The sequence below is a fragment of the Esox lucius genome, chromosome 18 (genome assembly GCF_011004845.1).
Source record: "Esox lucius isolate fEsoLuc1 chromosome 18, fEsoLuc1.pri, whole genome shotgun sequence".
NCBI lineage: Eukaryota > Metazoa > Chordata > Actinopteri > Esociformes > Esocidae > Esox > Esox lucius.
In genome coordinates, this window is record NC_047586.1 from 16,530,239 (window position 1) to 16,555,099 (window position 24,861).

The 24,861-nt window shown below is 44.5% G+C and overlaps 1 protein-coding gene across 3 annotated transcripts in view; it reads right to left on the reverse strand.

The window, feature by feature from the left end:
* Positions 1-24,861, reverse strand: part of fut8b (fucosyltransferase 8b (alpha (1,6) fucosyltransferase)) — a 94,838-nt gene that overhangs the window by 27,559 nt on the left and 42,418 nt on the right. Inside the window, exons 1-2 of one of the 3 annotated variants that reach the window (XM_034288004.1) lie at positions 9,721-9,741; positions 932-1,479 (exon numbers count right to left, since the gene is read on the reverse strand). In XM_034288004.1, coding sequence (XP_034143895.1) covers positions 932-1,134 — 203 coding nt within the window. In that variant the 5' untranslated portion in view covers positions 1,135-1,479; positions 9,721-9,741. Of the gene's footprint in view, positions 1-931; positions 1,480-1,602; positions 1,830-9,720; positions 9,742-24,861 lie in introns of those variants that run through there. The other 2 variants (XM_013138483.4, XM_013138482.4) reach the window with 2 other exon arrangements.

Genomic DNA, 24,861 nt, shown 5'->3' on the forward strand with positions numbered 1-24,861 from the left:
ACAGAATGATAGTCATTGTATAGGTTTGACTTGGTGGTCTGGGCTCAAAGACCACGTTGGTCCCCATTTTACCCATTATTTTCACGTCTGTTTGTGTGTGATTGCGTGATAGTACCAGTCTGTGTATGCGTCTCTGCAGTTGGGTGGTGCAGAGGGGTGGGGCTTGGGTGGGGATGACTGACAGCTCCCTAACAGCCTCTGAAAACAGACAACCGGCATCTCTACAGCTGTCACCTGGCCGAGTCCGACTTCAGTTCAGATTCATCGCTACACACACATACGCACACACACGCTTCACACCCACATACAAACACCCTCACACACATTTCACACCCGCGAACCGTGGCCTTGACAATCATGCTATGATAAAATAAAAAAGGGCTCACAGAATCTTTATTTGTCTGTCCTCACAGAAACAATCTGGAAATGAAAACGATCAACAAATGGTCCTCCCAATGGGACACCCCCCCTAAAAATGTTAGTCTTCCAAAATGTTGCTTTGGCATCGAGTCTGTGATTCTATCATATACTTTAGAGCTTAGTGGGACTTTAGTGAGGCACTACGGTTATGAAACTGTGTGGTAACCCTGTTCCTACGTTCATACGGCTCACAGAGTAGACCCAACCTGTCCCAGAGCAATCTCTTTAATAAAAACAAACACAAGCAGAGCACAGTCACTGCCTAGGACCTGTCTGGACAGTGTCTGTCAAAAAAGCTTGACTTGTTTTCCAGCCAAAACAGAATCATTCCAAAAGCAAGGGACCAAAACCGAGACCAGCTTTCTGAAGTGTGTATATGCATGTTTGTGTGTGGACTTCAAAGCAATTCAGGACATGACAGAGTGGTACTGAAATCAGTACGCATGCCGGTACACACACCGACACACCCCATCCCCCACCCACACACACATCCTCATCCCAGGGTAATTACCTGAGGGACTCTGCCATGCGTCGCAGGTCCTCGTTCTGCTGCTTGAGGCGCTCCAGCTTGGCCAGGATCTTGGACAGCTCGCGACTGGACCTCTCAGGGTGCTCGCTGTCCCTCACCAGGTGGCCGCCGATGTAGAAGAGCAGCGTGCCCCAGGCGAGCAGAACCAGGGTGATCCAGCGCCATGAGCCCGCCCACGGCCGCATTGTACTACAGCCCGGCTGCCTCCCGAACACGTTGCGCCCCGTCACAACGGCCCCCTGGGCATTCTCGCCGGCAGCACCACAGGGGCTGGTTGGAGTGAAAGGAGATTTGATTGGGTGCTACTCTGGTGAGGTTCTCCAGTCCCCTCCCTTTGTGCTAGAGCATGTCTTTCTCCGTCGAGGCCCCTTGTCGCTCCTGCCGTCTCCCGAAGGGTGCTCCACGTCTCCTAGATGGCACGTCGGCTTTCGTTCCTCTCCTTGCCCCCTGGTGTTGACCTCGGTGTTTGTCACTTGAGGTGCTACTTCAACCCTCTTCTTACAACCTGTTCAGCTCGCTCGCCTTGGCTCCTGTCGGGTCACAGAGAGAAAGGTAGTCAGAGGGACAGGAAGACAAAAGGACGAGCAAACGAATAGACAGACGCACACAGACCCACACACACACTGACAGCAGGACAGGTTGGTTAAACATACTGGGAGACAGGGGGAGCAGAGCTTAGCATCAGACATGCCGCAGATACTCCCGGAGAAGGACAGACATAGCTCAGAGGAACAAGGCTCGCTGGCTGCAACAGTGGAGGTGTTGTCTGACTGGCCCTGACAGAATCCAGTCTCAGCAACGTTAGCTGCCCCACAGGATTGATCTGCATGACACTGCAATTTACATTCCCGCCGTGAAGAGTCCTCTCCGAGCTACAACGCACAGTGATGAGGAGGCTGGGAGTGACTGGGATGTTTTGTTCTCTCTCTCTCTCTTTCTCTCTCTCTCTCTCCCTCTCTCTCTCTCTCTCTCTCTCTCTCTTTCTCCGGTCCTATTATTTTTGGCTCTCCTCTCCGCCACTGACAGTTAAATCCCCTGACCGCTCCATTCGTTTCCCCTTCCTCTAACCCCTGCTGCCAAAGGTCTCTGGGACCAAGCTTGACATTGTCAAGGTGATGTGGCCAGCCCAGCAGAGCACGGTCAGAAAATGCCTGTATCATCACTTCACTTTTCTAACAGCACCCAGCGATAGTAGAGAGACGGAGGGGGGGCAGGGGACAGAGTGAGGGAGGGGACAGAGTGAGGGAGGGGACAGAGTGAGGGAGGGGACAGAGTGAAAGGAAGATGGATGGCGATGCCGGGATTATGACAATACAACATTCCTATCTCCTCCCAACACCACCAAAGCTCTTGACACTGTTTATGAAGTGTGTATGGAGTGTGTGTGTGTGGTGTGTATGGAGTGCTTATGGAGTGTGTATGAAGTGTGCCTACAGTGTGTATGGAGTGTGTGTGGAGTGTGTATGTAGTGTGTATGGAGTGCGTGTGGAGTGTGTATGGAGTGTGTGTGGAATGTGTGTGGAGTGTTTATGGAGTGTGTGGGTGTGGAGTGTGTATAGAGTGTGTAGGGAGTGTGTATGTAGTGTATAGGGAGTGTGTATAGAGTTTGTATGTACTGTATATGGGGTGTGTACAGAGGGTGTATTTAGTGTATATGGAGTGTGTGTGGAGTGTGTGTGGAGTGTATATGGAGTGTGTCTGGAGTAAGTGTGGAGTGTATATGGAGTGTGTGTGGAGTGTGTATGGAATGTGATTTGAGACATGAAAGGGAATTTCATGCGCCCATGCCTATCAGTATGCGCAGTTCTACAAGCGGTGTATCAGTTTCCTCAGGTGTCTGTGTGTAGGAGTTTGGCTAATGGACAGAGAATGTGTGCACCTACGCCTGGGTGTGTGTGTGTGCACACGTGTGTTTGCACGTGCGCATGTGTAGCTGTGACTGCATTTGTCTCTGGTATTATGTCATTGTGTATTCGTGTCTGGGTGTGACTGCATGGGTTTTAGGCTCTGCATTGTATATTCATGTGTGTAAGTCAGTGTCTCTTAGGGCTGAAGCGGTAATGTGTGAGGAGGTTAACACTTAGCTTGCCAGTTTTGGATCGTGGAGCACGGTTTGATGTGGGACGTAAGTGGTAAAGTGATAATACACGGGGCCATTCATATAGGCCTTCAACACGGCCGTGGTCATGCACGCATTCACACTCAAACACTAGTCGTCACGGCCGCCTAGTCCTTCTGGCCTCCTATTGACATCACAACATTGTGCCACTCTGCTCCTTGATGGCCCGGCACTGTTGGTGTAACAAGAGCTGACATGAGAAACAAGGAGAATGCTGAGCTGTGTTTTTATTATGGAAAATAAGCAGACTGAGCGGTAGCTATTCGCTGCCAGCTAATGCATCTGCTTGGTTGAGAAGGACTGTGAACCAGTCATCGTGTTGGAGGTAGACATGTTGGCACTCTGGAACAATAATGAGTACTCTGTTCAGTGGGATCTGGCCATCAGGCTGATCACTATGCTTGCGCTGGCCTGTTTGAGCTGCATATCCATGATATATTAGATATTCTAACAAACACACACACACACACACATAATATGCAAGCGGTGTACTTTATATTAGTAGGTTAAAGTGACTACAAAATAATATAATAGTTAAAGAGTAACCAATCTCTAAATGTTAAGCCATCTTTTTTACATTGTCAGATTCCAGGTTTCAATATGGGACATGCGAATACGAGGTGATGGGAGAAGCGCCTGTAGACATTTTGTAGACACCTTCGCTTCACAGGAATAGTAAGGTGAGACCTACACATCAACACCAAGATTCCCATGGTTGTGTAAAGGTTGGCCCAATTTGAATTTAGAGCAACCGATTCAGGAAATGATTTGAATGTAAAAAACATAAATAAAAGGCAGTTCTGAGTTGACTCCAAACCTGGTGTATTACCCTTTTACGTATTAGAAACACTTTGTTTACTAAAGCTTTGATGTTGAGCCTATTTTGCAATTACATTCATCAAAGACTTTTTTATTTTCATGTGCAAACTTCAAAGAAATGACATGTCAATAATTATAAGGTCACACTGGGTGAATTCTTTGATGTAGCCTACCGTTGGTAAAAAAAACAAAAAACATAATATACATATATATATATATTCGCGTTCATGTGAACTAACGTAACCTGTTTTTTTCTGCCAATTGGACCTAAAGATTGGGTGAATCATGTTCAACTCTGGGTTGCTGTGGGCTGGGTCTTCTGCAAACTGAAGGTAGATTCAGTGTGAAAGGACCTTGGTCAGAGTGGGTTATGTTTACCAGAGAGAGGGTATACTGTAGCTGGTAGGCTGTCATCGTTACTGTTAACGTTTAGTGACGTAGTTGTAGGCTATCTTGTGGACTGTCAGCTGGTAGACAGCCTGTCAGAGAACTAGTTAAGTAGGACCACTATCATGGGACTCTCCTGAGGACATTGTACCCTACAAGCCGGCTGGTACGTGTGAATACATTTTCAGTTTTCTTTCTTGTGATGGGAGTGGATACTTCAATTGTCTCTACTGTAAGTGGCTGTAATATTTCTTTCTGCACAAATGGACCAACAGAAAGTGTTGAGACAGCGTTTGTTTTGTGTTATTTATGCATTTATACATCATTTTGTAAATCTTTTTTTTCATGTTTCCCATTTAAATTAGATTTCTAAGTCATTTAGAGGACACAAATTTTAAGGCTAAGTGGTGGCTTGTAGAATGTGAGAGGAAACTGCCAACTAAGCCATAAAATCTTCTTTGTTCAGGCAGTGAATGATGTTTTCTCATGTCCTTCTACAGCAGTCCATCTGTCCATTTCCACTACTGTCTGACCCACTGCAACCTCTCCTGCTGTGGGCTTAAGATGTAATTCAACGGCCGTAAATAAGGCGTCATAAGGCTCTTTATATAAATAAATAAAATAATAAGAATTCCTGCCTAGGTCCCACTGTAAATTGAAGTGGAAGGACAATGAGTTGGTTTTGCTGACATTGGACATTTTGGTTTCCTGCTTCGTTCTTTCCCTATTTCCCTCCACCCCTCTGAACAGAGCAGTCTGATTGAAAGTGAAGCGTAAGCCACTCTGTCCTAAATGAAAGAAATGACAGACTTTTTTTGGGGGGGAATTTGCACTCTTGTGACTCGAAGGAACAGGGCTGAATAGAAGGGAACAAAGAAGCATAGTGCTCTTCGCAACTGTATAGACTTATTTTCCCGAAAAGCCTACCAACTTGCCAATCTGCTCACCGAATGAAAGTGCTGCCACCTTCCCATAATACTGTACCTTTCCCCTGGCTGTCACAGTAGTCGCAGCAGGGAAGCACCGCTGCTCATAATCTGGGGCTTTCCAGTTGACTAACTAACTGTATTGTCAGGACTGGGGACATCACGATCCCTCACACACATACACATACGCGCACAATAGCTGTAGAAATATAACTGTCCTCGTTTGTAATATATTTCTTTTTCATGTCCGCCTATCAGGAGATGTTTAAATTAATATTTAAACGAACGGAATTAAACTGCTCTACTCTACTGTGCTTAGGCTTCTAGTGGTTTCAGACTCCAACAGGCATGTTTATAAATGTATGTCTGCACTGTGCGTACAGTATGTGTGTGGCGATGTTAGTGCATTCATATTATCATGTGCTCCTGGTACTACCTCTCAGTAGCTAGTTAAGGAAAATAGGTTCAACCCTGTATGAGATCAAGATGGATTGGGTGATGGCTGATTTCCACTGAGCTAAACGTCTATGTGAAAGCAAATGTCTGTATGTGAAGAGAAGAATGCACGGCATCAGCAAATTATAGTTAACATGGCCTCTTCAAAAAAAAATCGAACATTCACATTTTCAACACCACACAAACCACCAGCCAGTAAAATGTTTATTTGAGCTCACCATTGCCCCTAGTGGACATTATAACTCATACTTAGATACTTTAGAGATGTCTTACATCTCTGATTTATTGAAGAACATTTAAATACAGTTTAATTCATAAACATCTGACTCATGTTGATGACTTAACAGCTGGCTTAAAATGCACCATTTGACATTGGGTAGGGGTTGGTATGAGTAGGGGCTGGGTTGGGTTGGGTAGGGGCTGGTTTGAGTAGGGGCTGGGTTGGGTAGGGGCTGGTTTGAGTAGGGGCTGGGTTGAGTTGGGGCTGGGCTGAGCTGGGTAGGGGCTGGTTTGAGTAGGGGCTGAGTTGAGTTGGGGCTGGGTAGGGGCTGGTTTGGGTAGGGTCTGGGTTGGGTAGGGACTGGTTTGAGTAGGGCTGGGTTGTTTTGGGGCTGGGCTGGGTAGGGGCTGGGTTGTGTTGGGGCTGGGCTGGGTAGGGGCTGGTTTGAGTAGGGGCTAGGTTGGGTAGGGGCTGGTTTGAATAGGGGCTGGTTTGAGTAGGGGCTGGGTTGGGTAGGGGCTGGGTTGGGTAGGGTAGGGGCTGGTTTAAGTAGGGACTGGGATGAGTAGGGGCTGGGTTGGGTAGGGGCTGGGTTGAGTTGGGGCTGGGTTGGGTAGGGGCTGGTTTGAGTAGGGTCTAGGTTGGGTAGGGGCTGGTTTGAGTAGGGACTGGGTTGAGTTGGGGCTGGGCTGGGTTGGGGCTGGTTTGAGTAGGGGCTGGGTTGAGTTGGGCCTGGGCTGGGTAGGGGCTGGTTTGGGTAGGGGCTGGGTTGGGTAGGGGGCTGGTTTGAGTAGGGGCTGGGTTGAGTTGGGCCTGGGCTGGGTAGGGGCTGGGTTGGGTTGAGCATGGTTGGCTGCACAGAAGCTGGCTGCATATTTGATGAGCTGATGTTTACTTGAAAACACTCCTACGCTGACTGCATGGGAGTCCATTAACTTAAATGGCACAGAGCACACAGAGAAACAGGCATGGCAACCGTGGTGGAGCACAGAGGGTTAGACAAACAGAGGGATGGAAGGAAAGAGAGAAAGTGAGAGACAGTGCGAGAGATTACATTTATCATTAGGCTCTTGAGGTAATGACATAATACCATTATACAGTGGGATTGTGGGTAGTGTAGTTAGGAGATTGGTGTGAGCAGTAACTCCGGATTCATTTTGGGTCTTGCTCCTTGAGTTGTGCAGGCACCATTTCTCCTCATTACAGCTTTGGAGGAAGTGACAAGAGACCTGAGAAGTTCCAGCCAAACACGTGACACACACACACACACACACACACACACACACACTGCAGTTGGCCTTGACACTTGGTATTAGAGCTAAGCACAGAGCTTCTCCCTCAAGGTTATCTCTGCTGAGAATTTGCTGTCAGGGTCCACACACACGCACAAAAACACACAAACAGTTGGTGATACACACTCGTCAGGCCAGTGGGAGGAGGGACAATGTTTGCGTGGGGCACTATGCAAACAAGACTTTAATTGCGATGAAGGGACAGATGATTAGCAGTAAAGACTCCCCTTGCTCCCTAGTTTCATTCGTTTTTATGTTCAAATAAAAGCATGCAGCAGCAATGGGCTTGGACCGGGTCCCATCTGCCAGGCCAGCCTGACACCCTGACTGGTGAAGGTGGACGTGAGGGCTTCAGACGAGGGCAACGTTGCACTCGTAAATCCCAACAGCCAGGGAGAGGTGCACGGAGGACGTGGCGGTGATAGAGCACCCTCTGTGTGCGTGTGGGCGGGGGGGAGGGGGCTGAGGGATAAGAGACGGTGAAAGATAAAAGGGAGAGAAAAGGAGAAAGGGAGGAAAGAAAGAGTAAATTAAGAGCTAGAGAGAAAGAGATGGAGGTAGGGAGAGGGAGATATATATAATGGGGGAGGGAGAGGGAGATATATAGAATGGGGGAGGGAGAGGGAGATATATAGAATGGGGGAGGGAGAGGGAGATATATAGAATGGGGGAGGGAGAGGGAGATATATAGAATGGGGGAGGGAGAGGGAGATATATAGAATGGGGGAGGGAGAGGGAGATATATAGAATGGGGGAGGGAGAGGTTGAAGATATTGCCGCTCAGACAGGCGTGCATCACGACATGGGGGGAACGAACATTTTCAAGAGTGTGCGTCCGCGTGTGTGTGCGTCCGCGTGTGTATGCGTCTGTGTGTGTGCGGTACAGGGATCCACCATAACCGCATACAGCATGCAGTCGATAGTGAAATTCCAGATTCCAACAAGTGCCTTTAAACAAAGAACCCTGACCGTAACTGCTTTTTGAAAGTCAGAATATAGAAATAAAGAAATACAGGGTCTACTGCAATAGCTACAGCTCAGCATCCGACACACACACACACATACAAACAAAAACCAAAGGCATAATGTCTGTTCCACTTTCTGTTTCTGATAATGAGGCCCCAGTGACAGCAGACCTTTGGCGGGCCAGGGGCTGAGGGGTGGAAGGGGGATCTGGGCAGTGGGAAGCAGACTGGGTGGCAACCCCACCACTGACAGTGCCCGCCGCCGCTCAGTGACTTCAACAGACAGACCCAGTAAACATGAAGAGAGACGGACAAAGAGAGCGGGACAGAAACAGACTTCGGCCGATGGTGTTTGGGGGGGCATCCAGTCAACAGCAGACAGTAGAGAGGCCCTGGCTCAGATTGTAATCTCCTTATAACGGCATGATTGAAGACGATGGGGGGTTCTGCAGGCTCCCATGCAATACGTTTCCAGCGCAATAAGCAGTCAGCTTCCCCCACTGTCTACCTTACACCTTCGGGGGCGGTGGTAACTCCAGTTGTAAACGGGCAGAAATCGCCTGAGCAAAACTGCCTTTTCCTCCTCAAGCCCACCCTGGACTGAGTGATTCAGCAAGGACTGGATAACCGGATGCTTTGGGGCGTGCAGCCAGCATCCTTCTCCCCTCCCTCTTAACTGTAGTAGGATGAGCCTAGATCCTGTAGGTTATGCAAATTAGCTGCGCATGTGTTTACGGCACGCTGGTTAGACAGAGGTTTGTGTCTTTGCTCTCCCTCTCTACTCCTCTCTCAGTCTGTCTCTTTCTGTCGGTCCCAGTCTCTCTCTGCTCCCCGACGTGCCTGTCTGGCAGCTGTCCTTTGTTCACCCCTCTTTTTATTCCCTCACTTCTGTTGCCTCTCACCCCTCCTCTTTGCCCTACCCTGAAATCTTCCAACCGTCCCTCCTCTTTCCTCGCTCCTGCCCTTCTCTCATCACTCTTCTCCTATCACCGGCTTCTTCCACCCTCATACATGTCACCTCACCTCATAGTACATGTCACCCTATCTTCAGCCTGTCTCATCTCTATATTCCTCATCTCTCTCTGCTTCACGACGTCAGGAGACATACTGCTACAAAAGGGCCAGTCCCATGGCTCGTCTCACTGTGTTTTCTGGGTCACCACTTGACACCCATTCACTTGACTTCCCTTTCATCTGCTCTGCTTCGATTTCACTGCCTGTGAGTCTATGACAGCATTCTTGTTCATTCTGTAAAGGCTGGCTTTAGCATAGCGAGAAAGTCCACAAAAAAAGTCCATAAAACAAACTAATTAAAAGCCATAGCAACTACCCATCTCACCTCTGTCCTTGTTCACACACAAACAGGTTCCTGGCCTCCATGCTGTTCCAGCCTGACTAAAACTAAACGGTTCAACACTTCAGTCCCCTTGAGGACAATAAGGATGAAACAAGGATGAGGAAAAAAAGTCCAAATAGCCTCGCCGGAAACAGGCTTTCCCCAAATGTGATTAGCGTCAAAACATTGAGCTCCACTATCTCCCTCAGTCCCTTAACCCCCATTATCACACCCTTCAAAGACAGACTCACCATCTAGACCCTGTTCCCAAATGGCTGCCCGCCTCCTACCAAGGGCACTGCACGCCGTCCACTATGTAGGGGATAGGATGACATTTGGGACACACGCCTTTCTCCCTGGACCTCCCGCCCTGATCTTGCCACGGAATGGACCTATGGTGGAAATCAGATTTGCTAAGCGTGCAAAATGAGAAAACTCAGTGCTGCTCCGCCAGTCACACCCTAAACAGGAGAGGACCAATCCAATCACATCTTATGAAATCAACCGCAAGTCTATCGGTTGCATTCCATGAAAAAATAAATATACTGAGGAATATATTGAAAACCATATAGCACAATATAGCAAATACAGTTTCCAACCTGCATCTTTTTGTCCTGGGAAGATCCTCTGGTCAAGCTGTTCATCTGGATAAGACTAGGAGTTCACTAAACCAGAATTAGGCCTAACAAGCATAAGGACCGGGAAAAGAGAAATAAATACAAAATGCAAAGCATTTTTTTTTTTCTCAAATTCTTCAACAAGTTCATCACTAAGTGGAAAAAGGCTGACTTACTGGGGACACTGCGCTAACTGCCAATCAGATGTTTATCTGCCATTTGATTACGTTCTATGTTTTGGGGAACAGACCCCATTCTGTTTAGCATTTAATTGTCAATTGTTGGTGGGTTTATACAAATAATAGTGTTTCCCTGTTGGTAGATATTTATACTCACAGCTAATCAGAGAATCGGAGTAGAGATTGGAAGTAAATTTAAACAAGAAGGAAAAAAAAGAAGAGGAGAGTTTCAGTTGGGTTCTATTTCCAGAAAGTTGGAAACTCACTGAGGAGAGGGATGTTCTGTTTTAGTAAATGTGTGAGCACAGAGGTTGAAAATGTCACACTTTTTATGTGAAGCAAACATTCCCCTTTTATTCACTAACTTCTTCGATGTCATTGAAAAGTATCGATTGCTTCCAAAGTATGCGTATTACCACTGTGATGATGAACATGTGCCAGAGATTAAAATGTAAGGGAGAAGTATACGGGTCACAAGAGGAAGTGCTCTCTAGATAGTATGGAATTGATGTCTGAGAAGTAAGTATCAATCAAGATTCAATGGAGAAGGTGCATTCAGCAGGCACAGGATATCAAGACGAATGCATGTGAGAAATGGTATTGTATAATTCTTTGGTGATTTTCTTCACTGCACAAACTGAGAGGACATCTGAGAATATTGGAGTTATTTTGAGTGAAGGAGATTTTTTTTTTCACATGCGAAAGACAGTGCAAGGAATCCAACCAAAAGCTGTTCTGCCCTCTCATGCCCAAGAGCTCCAAAGGGACGTCACGAGGCCCAGCTCCATGATATACAACCACAATTGACCATTTGCTAAATGTAGGGCCGTCGGAAGATAGAAAACACTTGGGGGAGAAAAACAAAAACCTGGAAAAACATAAGGGAAAAAGCTGAATATGAAGCTAATTTGCATTCCGACAGACAGAATCCACTGGGGTGTGTTTCTGCTCTAAGGGACACTATCTCTCTTCTCCCCTCCGGACTACACCTCATGAAGATACTGGCACGTCAGTCATTCTTCCTCCAGAGGGCTGATTTTAAGGTTTTACTGTTAACCTATAAATCAATACATGGACTTGCTCCTACTTACCTTGCTGAAATGATCCAGCCATACATACATGTAATCTACGATCGCAAGATGCGATCTTGTTGTCTCTCTGTTGCGCACTTTTTGGGCTGTACTCTGCTGGCAATACTCGGCCCTCATTCAGGGTGGTTGTGGTTAGTGGGTGGATTGATTTCTTGCCTGTTGAGCCCTGTCCGGAGCCTCCCCCGGGTAGGGCAACAGTGTCGCCGGACCCCCCGTCTCAGTCCGACGGTCTTACGCTGCTATACTATTGTGCTGGGGGATTGGGTCAGTTCTCCTTCCCCACTAAGTTCTCCTTCTCCACTATAAATCGTTGTTGATATGAGAAATGCATTTTCTGAATTTTCCCAGTCTCCTCCCGTTTTAATCTTTAGGAGGACATTTAAATATACTCTGGATTCAGCCCACATGCATTTATTAAATATTTCAATTGGACTCTTAATATCTCACCCGGCACAGCCAGAAGAGGACTGGTCACCCCTCTGAGCCTGGGTCCTCTCTAGGTTTCTTCCTAAAATTCGGCCTTCTTAGGGAGTTTTTCCTATCCACTGAAATTCAACACTACTGTTGTTTGCTCCTTGGGGTTTAAGGCTGGGTGTTTCTGTAAAAGGACTTTGTGACAATTGGTGTTGTAAAAAGGGCTTTATGAATTAATTTGTTAGTACCTACACGCTTCTTTTCTTTTTTTTGTATCGTTCTACTGATACAATGGTTTCATTCCACTAGGAAAGTCAATAGCGGTCCACCCCGTACCGTTGGCAGGTGTCTGATGAGTGACACTCATTGTTTAACGAATCTGCATTTCCTCCTAGCCGCAGGAGTGACCGGCGTGTGTCAACTAAAGATGGTCCCTGATTGACGGTGCCTATTTATAACATTGTAATCGCCCCAGCGGGCCAAGCTAATACCGAAAAAGACCACACACTCACGCAGACACGTGCGCAGGGGTGAGATCCACGGTAACACACGGACACAGAAGGCATGTGCACGGACCCAGACGCCCGAGGCAGCGTGACTTGTTTGTTTGCCTACGAGCGAACAAACAAGCCTACACAGTAGCTGAACCTGACTGAAGGCTTGTGTACCATTATCTATAGAAAATGTATTTCAAATTGAATAAGAGAGCCCCCGCCCCTTCCAGAGGGGCACAGTGATCAAAGTGGCTGCCACGCAGTGCAGCTTCATGGTAGGTGTGAACCGCGCTTGTTCGTCAGGGAACGCGTTCTACCCCAGCACGTGTCTAATTGCTGGTTGAGCAGGCAGCATGATAAGAAGCAAAAGTACTTGGCGCGAAATCCTTCGGCGGACACGTTTCCATCTTTAGATCTTCTCCACTCGCTGTTGCGTTGCTGCAACGGGACAGGGCCATGATCATGAACTTCGGAGGGGGGAAAACGGGAAGAGAACGCCTTAGTGGAAGCAAGATGGCCTGAACACATTCCATATGGATTAAAAGATAATAATTTGCATCTGCAAATATAATTAAATGTGTGATATACATATAATGCATACATATGGCCAATTGTATATATTGCATAAAAAATATATATACATATATACATTTATATTGTATAAATGTATATATGCATACATTTGGCCAAAGTATAGGAATATATATACACTCAGCTAAAGGATTATTAGGAACACCTGTTCAATTTCCCATTAATGCAATTATCTAATCAACCAATCACATGGCAGTTGCTTCAATGCATTTAAGGGTGTGGTTCTGGTCAAGACAATCTCCTGAACTCCAAACTGAATGTCAGAATGGGAAAGAAAGGTGATTTAAGCAATTTTGAGCGTGGCATGGTTGTTGGTGCCAGACGGGCCGGTCTGAGTATTTAACAATCTGCTCAGTTACGGGGATTTTCACGCACAACCATTTCTAGGGTTTATAAAGAATGGTGTGAAAAGGGAAAAACATCCTGTGGGCGAAAATGCCTTGTTGATGTGTTAGAAATCGGCGGTTTCGTATAGTGGTCAAATAATGTAGAACCCGTATCAAATCGAGGGAGAAGTTCGCTCACGTTTATTGGAAAATTGCAGCACAGATGTCATACGGTGAACGTTCCATTATCTTCTCAGTGTAATGTTGGTTACCAGCTAGCCTATACATTAAGGGCGTTTCTAACTAAGACCATGTCTTTAGAAGTCAACCCCCATGCCATATGACCATCGTAAACATTCCTACAGAGAGATAAACAGAGAGGTTTCTGTTACAGAGAGATAATCTAAACAGAGAGGTTTCTGTTGTTCTCATTATCTAGGCACATGCACTTCCAATGAAATGTACATTCATATTGTAATTGTTAATGCTCAGATTCCACAGATGCTAGATGTCAGAGGAGAATTGGCCGACTGATTCAAGCTGATAGAAGAGCAACTTTGACTGAAATAACCACTTGTTACAACCGAGGTATGCAGCAAAGCATTTGTGAAGCCACAACACGCACAACCTTGAGGCGGATGGGTTACAACAGCAGAAGACCCCACCGGGTACTACTCATCTCCACTACAAATAGGAAAAAGAGGCTATAATTTGCAGCAGCTCACCAAAATTGGACAGTTGAAGACTGGAACAATGTTGCCTGGTCTGATGAGTCTCGAATTCTGTTGAGACATTCAGATGGTAGAGTCAGAATTTGGCGTAAACAGAATGAGAACATGGATCCATCATGCCTTGTTACCACTGTAGGCTGCAGGCTGGTGGTGGTGGTGTAATGGTGTGGGGGATGTTTTCTTGGCACACATTAGGCCCCTTAGTGCCAATTGGCCATCGTTTAAATGCCACGGCCTACCTGAGCATTGTTTCTGACCATGTCCATCCCTTTATGACCACCATGTACCCATCCTCTGATGGCTACTTCCAGCAGGATAATGCACCATGTCACAAAGCTCGAATCTTTTCAAATTGGTTTCTTGAACATGACAATGAGTTCACTGTACTGAAATGGCCCCCACAGTCACCAGATCTCAACCCAATAGAGCATCTTTGGGATGTGGTGGAACGGGAGCTTCGTGCCCTGGATTTGCATCCCACAAATCTCCATCAACTGCAAGATGCTATCCTATCAATATGGGCCAACATTTCTAAAGAATGCTTTCAGCACCTTGTTGAATCAATGCCACGTAGAATTAAGGCGAAAGGGGGTCAAACACTGTATTAGTATGGTGTTCCTAATAATCCTTTAGGTGAGTGTATACATATATATCACATTAAAATAATGTAACTAAAATAAAGTTAGATTAATTGAAATGTTTTCTCTGTATTTGATGAGTGAACTGAACAATGTCCGACTTGGCAAGGGGGAGGGAAGTAAAGGAGGGCCAGGTAGCTTGGTATCTGCTGTTACTGCAGATGTTGTCTGTGTGTACGGCTGTGAACGACTTTCTCAACCCACCAGGAGCAGAAAATGGAAACAATACTGGCTGACAGCTGTGTGTGTGTGTGTGTGTGTATGTGTGTATGTGTGTATGTGTGTATGTGTATGTGTGCGTGCAGCATTCTGGGCACGGTGACAAGTGGACCACTTCATTCTGAGATATTGCCCTGCAATTGAGATGGCTGGCGTGACTGGGTCCCCTCTCTTGAATTATTGATCAGTGATGTGTGTGCATCCTACATGCAATAAGCAGGTGTGATCATGACCCAGTGTCACTCTCAACTTGCCGACGTGTACGTGCTGAGTGGTTGGTAGCCCCCAGCAACCCCGCTCTCAATGGGTCAGAGAGCTCTCAATCTGGATCAGACTGAAGAGGATTAGACGATGCATTTGCTATGGTTTGCAGTACCAGTCATAAGTTCGGACACACCTACATGCAGGGTTATTTATGTAGCTTACAATTTTCCACATTTTCCACATAAAGCTGGTTGAGAGAATGCAACGAGTGTGTAGAGCTGTCATCAGGGCAAAGGGTGACTACTTTGGAGAATCTACAATATGAAATGTGCTTTGAACTGTTTAGCATTTTTTTGGTTGCTGCATGATTCCAACGGTGTTATTTCACAGTTTTGATGTCTTCAATATTTTTCAGTGGAAAATAGTACAACTAAAGAAATACCCTTTAACTGGTAGGAGTATATAAACTCTTGACTGGTACTTTATGTTTAGTGTTGTCCATGTTTAATGCTGTGAAACTTTGATAATATAGATGACAATAGCAACACTGTTGTGATCACTTGATAGCACATGAATGATGAATGATTGCTCTTATAATGGGAATAGTTGCAGTGTTTAGCAGTAGAGTCTGCTGACAATTTGGATGTTTCTACAGATTTAAATAAATGGAAACTGACCCAGCTGCTTGCCGTAGTTAACTAGCCGGCTAACCATCAGGCTACCCAGAAAACTTGTCTGGCTGCAAATGTCTGTTTTGCCCACAATGCAGAAAGCTGCCAATTTCACTAGCTAGAGATGGCTGGAGGCAAAAAAAGATCTGCCGAAAGATGTGCCACATACGTTTATTAAGAATTAATCAGACTTTAGGTCCTGTGTGTTCACCGTATGGAGCCTACATAGTTATAATCAGACCGTGCTGGTCATATTCAAGAGAAGCAGAGGGAGGAGTGCAGTGAGGGTTGAGTGAACCAAGGGTAATGAGAGTGGACAGAAAGTGGAAGATGACTTAGAGGGAGGGAAGCAGGGACTGTGTTAGTAAAAGGGATATGACAGATGACAAAGGAGGGGAAGATGGAGAGCACAACAGAAATGGGAACATGTCCCAGTCCCAACATTCACTCTTGTACCACAGTCTGGGCCTCAAGTAACAGTGGTAGAGTTGGTAGGAGTATATGTTTTTTTTTATCCCAGATCGGATGTTTGAGAGGGGGATACAAATATGGTGTCTCATTCACTCCTTGACTGGCCACTGTCTCGGTTTGTGTATGAAAACAGATCCTGGTGATGAAACAACTGAGCATATAGTATTGTTATGAAGCTCATTAGTAATCTCAAAATGTTGTCCTCTGGTTTTGGATACATCTATAGTAGGTGTTTAAAGACATCAAACTTATGTATAAATATCATATATTATCCTTGGTATTTTTTAAGTGAGTAATTTGGTAGTATTTACTACAATTTAGTATAACTTGTTTTACATTTTTATCATTTTTGATGGGGAGTGACTACACTATAAAAGTTACACAAATGTTGTCAAATTAAAGAAGAATATGTGCTCTTTATTAGTTTTTTGTGCCTTCTGTTTGAAATGTGTTAGAAAATCATAATTTTATTGTCATTTTTTAATTTCTTTTTATCATCAGTAATCTACAGCAACACCCTTTGTGGTCAAAAGAGTTAATTGCATATTTATTATTTTCATTATTTATTTAATTATATATAATAATTATGTAATTGTTTCTTGTTTTTCTTGTGCATGCAGTGCAAATGCCTTTGAGGGTGAAACTTTTATTTAGGTTGAGTTGTTCTGATTCGATTGCAGTGCTGTATGCTGAGAAAACTGCAACTGAACACTTGACACTGTGGTCCTTTATTAGTAAAAAATTGGGCAATTTGATAAAGTGAAACACTACATCTACATAATACAAAACATGAATTTACAAGTACTGTACAAAAGCCTCAACAACCTACATGAAATGACGTGAAATGAGAGTATGAAATACAGAATACAGATAGTAGAATTATCCATTACATTCAAGTTTGGCTTTAGGTTTAATTAGTAGTTGCAACTGTGAGAAACCACTGGCACAGAAGCCAAAGAAATGTATCCCTAGCCACCATGAGCAGGCCTGTATATCCTCAACTCAGATGTGCTGTAAACACACAGAAAAATACATTTCACTAGGCAGTGAATCACACACACTCCCAGAGTACAACAATAACAACATAGAGATTCGTTGCCTAGTTGAAGTTATGTTGCTGTACTTGGGAGCTATTCACGAAATAAACATGGTCCCTTAGAACCTGACCTTGATGCTAAACACTGACCTTAACAGGTCTCTGATGTTATTGTGCCAGGATTTGGACCTGTTTATGAAATTAATTTGGTCCCCATGAACCTTGACCCTTATTGCTGCATACCAAACTTGAAAGGTCTCCGGTGGTGCTAGCATTACGCGTTTGATAGCTGACTTAAAATTCTTGAGTAAACATTTTCAGAGGGCTTTAAATGTATTTGTTGATTAAATGGCGCCTGTTTGAATATATCTGTGATGTGTATTTCACCTTCCATTCATTTAAATGACGGAATTGAAGAAGGGATTGCTTTCAACTATCATCTAACCTTGTCTGATCAGATCAGGGAAGAAAACTGCATGGCACACAAGACCAAACAATCCACGGACAATATCATTCATGCTGCTTTCAAAAATGTATAATGATAATGATTTGAGACCAGTTAGCAGGTGACCTCATCTGTATCTAACTTGAAAAATGATATTATGTTCATTTTGCAGATCAAATATTTTGTTTATCCCTGTCTGTCTGGCCATCCAACTGTTCCAAAACACCAGGGTCTTCACTGGACCAGTAAGAAGGAAAGGCACACCCTGCCTTCCTCCCCACAGTCCTGCCATTGTGCCTGGCTAACAAGCTGCAAACAGAAGACATTTGTCTGGAGCCCAGTTTCCACTTCTTTTAACCATCACAGAATAAGACCAACAGGCAGCTGAGGCTCGGGCATGGATTTGCACTGAGCTGTAATGGGGCCGCCTCATTATAAATCCCTTAGACCTGTCAGGCACGGAAATGAATGAGGATGTTGGTTGGATGTTAGTCCTTTCAACTAGGTGGTAGGTAGGAACATGATTACACATATAGGGTGTATCATGTATCACTGTTGTATTCTATTTATGTTACAATGAGAAAGCTTGCGTCACTCCACGACGATATAAAATACTTGGCACTCAAGTCCTGATCCTAGCATTTCAAAATAGGGTTGTTGATTTTCAAAACTACATTTTCAATCACTGTTTGACTTTCTCAATCATCATCTATTTAAAGAGAAATATATAATACAGTATATCATCAATACACCATAAACAAAACAATCAAGTACACTGGAAATTTTTTAGAAGAATGTTCCTGATAAAACTCAACATCATTTATAATTTCAGTATGTCATATTTCATATTTCTGAAATTAAAAACAAAAATTGCAGTATACACTTGTGTACTTATATTCACTGCAATGTATTATAGGTGTGTCTAGTAACAAGGACGTCAACCGAACAAATCAGCAGACTATAGCACCATGCTGACCACCACAGTTTAAGTTTCAGCCCTGACTGTGCCACCATCTGACAAGTGGCTGGAAAGCCTCCATGGTTGATGTAAATTGGCAAACAACTTCAGGGGAGTGGGGAGGCATCATCAGTAGGCATTTCCTGGTGTCATTGCACTCTTGCAATTCCTCTGGCAGCTTGGCCCCCTGCAAAGTTAATGCAGGTCACCTGGTGAGTGAGCTTGGCCTCAAACACATTGAGCCAACTGACAGAAAGCAGAATGGCTTGATGCGAATCCCTATGCTTAAGACTTTCTGCTGTCTTAAGCATAGGGAATCCCAGAATCCGTTATATGTTTCTATTGTGATGATGGGGGCTGTAGGCACAAGTGGATATGATGGAACTGCTTATGTCTCTGCTCTGTACTGACCGCAAAATACATGTTGTCCATATATTATTTGCAATAGAGCAACACTCTTGACATTCTATATTTCCTGTACTGCTCCATGATGCAATTTGAATAATCAAATATTCACAAATGTGATGCGGCCATCGGTCTGCCCAGGCCAGGTAAGTAAGGACCCAGTGCCAATTAAAGTCCCAGTGGTCAATGAATCAAATCATGAGTCAGACCCAAAGACACAGAGTACTTCCTGGCCCTTGAAATGTATTTGAGTTGGTACCTAGAGAGACCAACATCTACAGTGCCCCTTTTAAGATCTCACCTCTTTACCTCTTTTCAGATGTTGTTTGCCGTTGTTTACTTCCCTAAAAATGCAGGGCCTGAGTTTCTGAAAGGGTTGCTTAGGAACATCGTTCTGTACATTTTGCATAGAAAGAATTTGTTTCAGTCTAGGCAACCCAAATCTCCCAAATCTCTGTGAAATGTATTTAATAGACATTATTTAACGTGGTCATTCATTAATCATTTAATCATGTCCACAAATGTAATCTGACATGGGAAAACGGAAGTGACGTCCGTGATATGTTCTTGTACTGAATGTACATACAGTACAACATGCGGTGCACATATATGCATTGCACATGGTACATGCGTGCAGTATGAGAGTTTTAGTTCTGTCATTCATAAACTGCATAATAATTTGTGTGAAAAAAATATTATGTAACCAATTCATTGTGTTGCTTGTATCTATACAACAATACGGACAGACACTGTCTGTATAGTGAGAACAAGAAGTCATTTACGGATGCCACGTGTGTATACTGAATGTGTGTCATCACAAGTGAAATGACCCATGCTAATCCTGACAACTGAGGACATTTTGCTGGTCTTTAATGGTTTAATGTTAGAATAATGTTTTTTTTTTTTTTAATGGAAGTATATTGTGGTCCCAGAAAGTACTCACAATTACAGTAAAAACTCAGTTACTAATAGATTTCATGGCACTATGAAATTAAAGGGTTAATCCATCCCAAAAACTCCTTTGATTTTGGTGAAAACCTATCTATATCATCATGACAAAGTATGCTGTAAGTTAAAATAACATACATTGCCATTGCAAAGCATTCAGACACCTTGACATACTTCACATGTTGCTGCGTTATATACTTAATTAATAAAGAATCTTTAGAAATGTTTTTTTTTAAAAATCTGCCCATCAATCTACATACAATAACCCATGAGCATGAGGAGAAAGATTCTATGGTCTGTTGTTGGCCTGAGATCAAAATGTTACTACTGAATGCCACGCACTACGTCTGTTGTTAACAAGGTACCGCCCATCACTTGTCTAATACCATCCCTACAGTGAGGCATGGTGGTGGGAGCATCATGCTATGGGGATGCTTCCCAGGGGCAGGGACTTGGAGACTGGTCAGGATTGAGGGAAAGATGAACAAAGGAAAATACAGAGAGGTTCTTGAAGAGAACCTGATCCAGAGTGCACAGGATCTCATATCGGGGTGACATCTGCGGATTGACCTGAAGATCTCAGTTCACCGATGTCCCCCATCTTATTTAATATAGCTTCGGAACGATCTACAAGCAAAAGTGTGAGAAACTTCCCAACTTCCCCTGTCCAAAGCTGATAGAGTTGCACATTAAGGGCTCAGACATAAACTATGTTGGTCAGCACGGTGGTATAGACTAATAATCTCGGTGTTCTGTTGATGACCTTGTCACCAAACGCAACTATAAAAGACATAGCTAAGAAGACTTGACACTTTGATCACTGCCAAAGGTGCCTCTACAAAGTACTGAAAAAAGGGTCTGAATATTAAAGTTTTTTTTTCTTTAAATAAATTGGCAAAAATTTCAATAAAATGTCTTAGCTTTTAATGAGCTATTGTGTATAGATGGCAAAATAGAAATGAAGTCTAAAACGTAACAAAATGTGGAGAAAGGGTATGAATACTTCGAAGGCACTGTATCTCTTGATCCAGTTACCATCCACTTCACGTCCAAACTACTGCAACTCACGGTTGGTAGGACACCTTGCTTATGCCAATAAACTGCTGCAACTTATCAAGAATGCTGCAGCTTGCCTGGTGTTCAAGTTTTCCCAGGTCACCCCGCTCCTCAACACACTCAGATCCTCAACACAGGATTCCAATTGAAGCTTGCAACCATTAAAAAAACATAGTTCTTCCCTAAGGAGCTGCAAAGTGAACGCACCCCCCTTACCTTCAGACTACTCTCACACCCTACAACCGACCCATGATATATTTTTCTGCCACCTCTAGTCTCTATGCTTAACCCAGTCAAAAGTGCCTCACTGTCTTTTTATGATGAATAAATTATGCGCTGGTGGTACCAGCTTCCCCTCAGACCAGTTAAAGTATATTACAGGGAAGGAAATGTTCTAAATGAAAATAGCTAATTGCTAATATTACACCTAATGTTCTCCTCCTCTCGTCAACTGCTCTCTCCTGCCCTCCAGTGCTCCTGCAGTGAGAAGACAGCCCAAAAATATAGCACCCCCCCCCCCCCCCCACACACACACACACACACACTTGTAGTGTCAGCCCCCCCATGAAGGTCCTGAAAGTCCTTTTTAACTTTGTATTGTCTGCTATTCACACTACTGACTTGCTTCCTTTGCCATTCCTCCCGCCGGAACAGGTGCGCGCTGCCATACAATCACCAGGAGTTGCTTTGTGGCAGTTCATTTTTCAATTTCAGCATGCACTTGGCCTTCATCTTCACAAAACGGAGAAGTGCAGAGCTACATACAAGTGCAGCTTGAAACGGGAGCCTGGGAGGTTGGTTAGATGTCGGATAGGATTGCCTTGCAAATCCTTGTTGCAGGTCGCACAATTAATTAGCTCATAATCATCAATACACTCTAGGCTGGTGGGAAAAGTACAGTTTATCCACTACCTGGAAATTAAGATAACATCCAATATAATTGCATGCAGGGATGGGGAACATTAGCTAAATACATGCAGGTAATAGGCTCTTGGAAGAGTTCTTAGCGGACCAGGTCGGTTGCAAAGACAGGTCTGTTGGCTTTGGGAATTAATACGGTGAGGCTCCAGATCTAGAAAAAAGGAGCCGTAAGGTACTGTACGTAGTGGATCGGTGGATGGGGTTGTTGGGGACATAGGACCGTACCATTGATTTAAAATGCCTGCAGCCTGACGTGCATGTGAATCATGGGATAGTGGTGTTGTGCGTGTGTGTGTGTATATTGTAATAGAAATTTACTGAGCTGATGTATTAATGAATTCTACAAATGTACAGGAGAATAAAGTGTGTGTGTGTGTGTGTCTGTGTGGGAGTTTGGAGGATCGGCGACAGATTTCGCTGGCGCTGTGGAATATAAACTACATTAACATTTACATTTTTCCTAAGAGACAGCAGAAGTGGTCAGGCTTTCCTCATCCATCCACTGGGATCCATCCCGTCATCCCTCCATCCCTTCATCCGCCCTTCCCGTGACCCCTCCTTCCCTCTTCTCTAACCCTCCATCTTTCCCTCTTTGTATCCCTCCCCATTCATCCTTATGCAGGAATAAAACTGCTAATGCCTCCACAAGCTATGTTGCACCGACGCCATATGCGAGCCAACACACCACCTTCTTTACCTCAGTTGCCACGGTGACATGCTCGAGCCGCCTCTATATTCTCAGATGCGATAGAGCAGGAAGAGGGCTTTAAACTGGCTGAACTAACACCCGTAACAGGCCACACATTATCATTTAACCATGTTTCAAAGCCGTGCTCCTGCAACCTTTGATAGTGGAACACAGTTAGCATACTGTGGAGTACACACAGTTAACTCCACGTGGATAGCTTACAGAAACTGGTCAAGGAGATCAAATAACGAACATGATGAGAATAACGAGGATGACAGCAATGATAATGATGTATGTACAAAACATCTCCGTATACGCAGGATGGAGTTCAGCAACAAAACAAATACTTGCGCAACTTTGAGGAAAAACATCTGTATACTATAAAAGAGATACTTTAAATTAGCAAAATGAGAATTTGTTGTCTCAGTACACTGTGGTTGTATGGCTAGCTAGGGATTTTTTGTCATAATAGCAAAACACATCAACAAAGACAACACATCAATAACAGCAAAACACATCAACGAAGACAAATCAACAACAACAAGGAATGACACAACAATTGGAGCTGAAACCACACAGCTAGGAATCCACAGGGCTGATTCATGTCATTGTTGCAAGGTATCTGAGCTCTCAGATTTAAAACAAACAGATCACATTGTCAGTCAATCCGCGTATAGGCCTATAGGCCTTTGTCCAAAGTAGTTCCCTAAATCGGGAACGTGGTGCTATTTGGGATACAGATTATGTCAAAGTACAGTCCAACTGCACCCATGCATCCATCACAGCGGGATCCTGTGCTAGCCCCGGGTTGGCACAGAGCTGGCATGTGGTTGGCTCTGGGCTGGCCCCTGGTTGGCCCCTGGTTAGCCCCAGGTTGGCCCCGGGCTGTCCCCGGGCTGTCCCCTGGTTGGCCCCTGGTTGGCCCCAGGTTGGCCCCAGGCTGGCCCCGGGCTGTCCCCTGGTTGGCCCCTGGTTGGCCCCAGGTTGGCCCCGGGCTGTCCCCTGGTTGGCCCCGGGCTGTGTGTTCCATATCAAACCCTTTTCTCACTACACTGTAGCACACTAGTGTTGACACAGTGCAACCACTTATAGTACTGACTGCTAATTCATTTCAAGTAATCATTTTTTTGTCTTACATACCAAGCCAATCTATCTAACCTCTCTGGAAGATAATTTAGCTAGAGGCTTAATACAGCTAACATATCTAATTTAAATTAAGATAAAACAGCTTGAATAGCATCTTGAAATAAGATGAATTGCTTGTATGAAGACTATTTAGGTACACCCCCCCCCCAATCACACACACACACACACAAATGTTAAGTTAATTATCATTCAATATGATATATTTGATTTATGTCATGCTGTGGTCATCACTACCCTCTTTCAATAAGACAAGCTGGATGGCAAAAACAGTACCTCAAAGGTAATTTGAAGGGGAAAAAAACTATTCAGCATGATAAAAGAGTTGAAAAGAAAAGCTTTGAGTGAGGAAAAGAAGGGTTCAATTCTGGCTTTACTGGCAGAAGGATACAGTGAGTGTCCGGTTGCTTCCTTCCTGAAAATTTCAAAGACGGTGGTTCATAAGAACAAGGTCAAGTAACAGACCTTGAGGACAACAAAGCTAGAGGCTGGCAGGGGGCGAAAACGATCAAGATGACTGAGATGACCGTCAAATAATTCGAATGTCACTCAACAACCGTAGGATGACATCAAGTGACCTACAAAAAGACTCCTATGGACAGGGGCTGAAATAATGCAAAGCTAGAAAAAAGCCCTTCATCAATGAGAAGCAAAGAAGAGCCAGGCTGATTTTTGCAAAAGACCATAAGGATTGGACCATAGAGGAATGGAGTAAGATCATCTTCTCTGATGAGTCACATTTTCAGCTTTGCCCAACACCTTGTCGACTAATGGTTAGACAGAGATCTGGAGAGGCCTACCAGCCATAGTGTCTCGCACCCACTGTGAAATTTGGTGGAGGATCGGTGATGATCTGGGGATGCTTCAGCAAAGGCTGGAATCGGGCATATGTGAAGGACGCATGTATCAAGCCAAGTACAAGGTTATCCTGGAAGAACATCAGCTTCCTTCTGCTTTGACAATGTTCCCCAACTATATGAATTGGGTAATCCAGCAGGACAATGCTCCATGCCACACAGCCAGGTCAATCAATGTGTGGATGGAGGACCACCAGATCAAGACCCTGTCATGGCCAGCCCAATCTCCAGACCTGAACCCCATTGAAAACCTCTGGAATTTGATCAAGAAGAAGATGGATGGTCACAA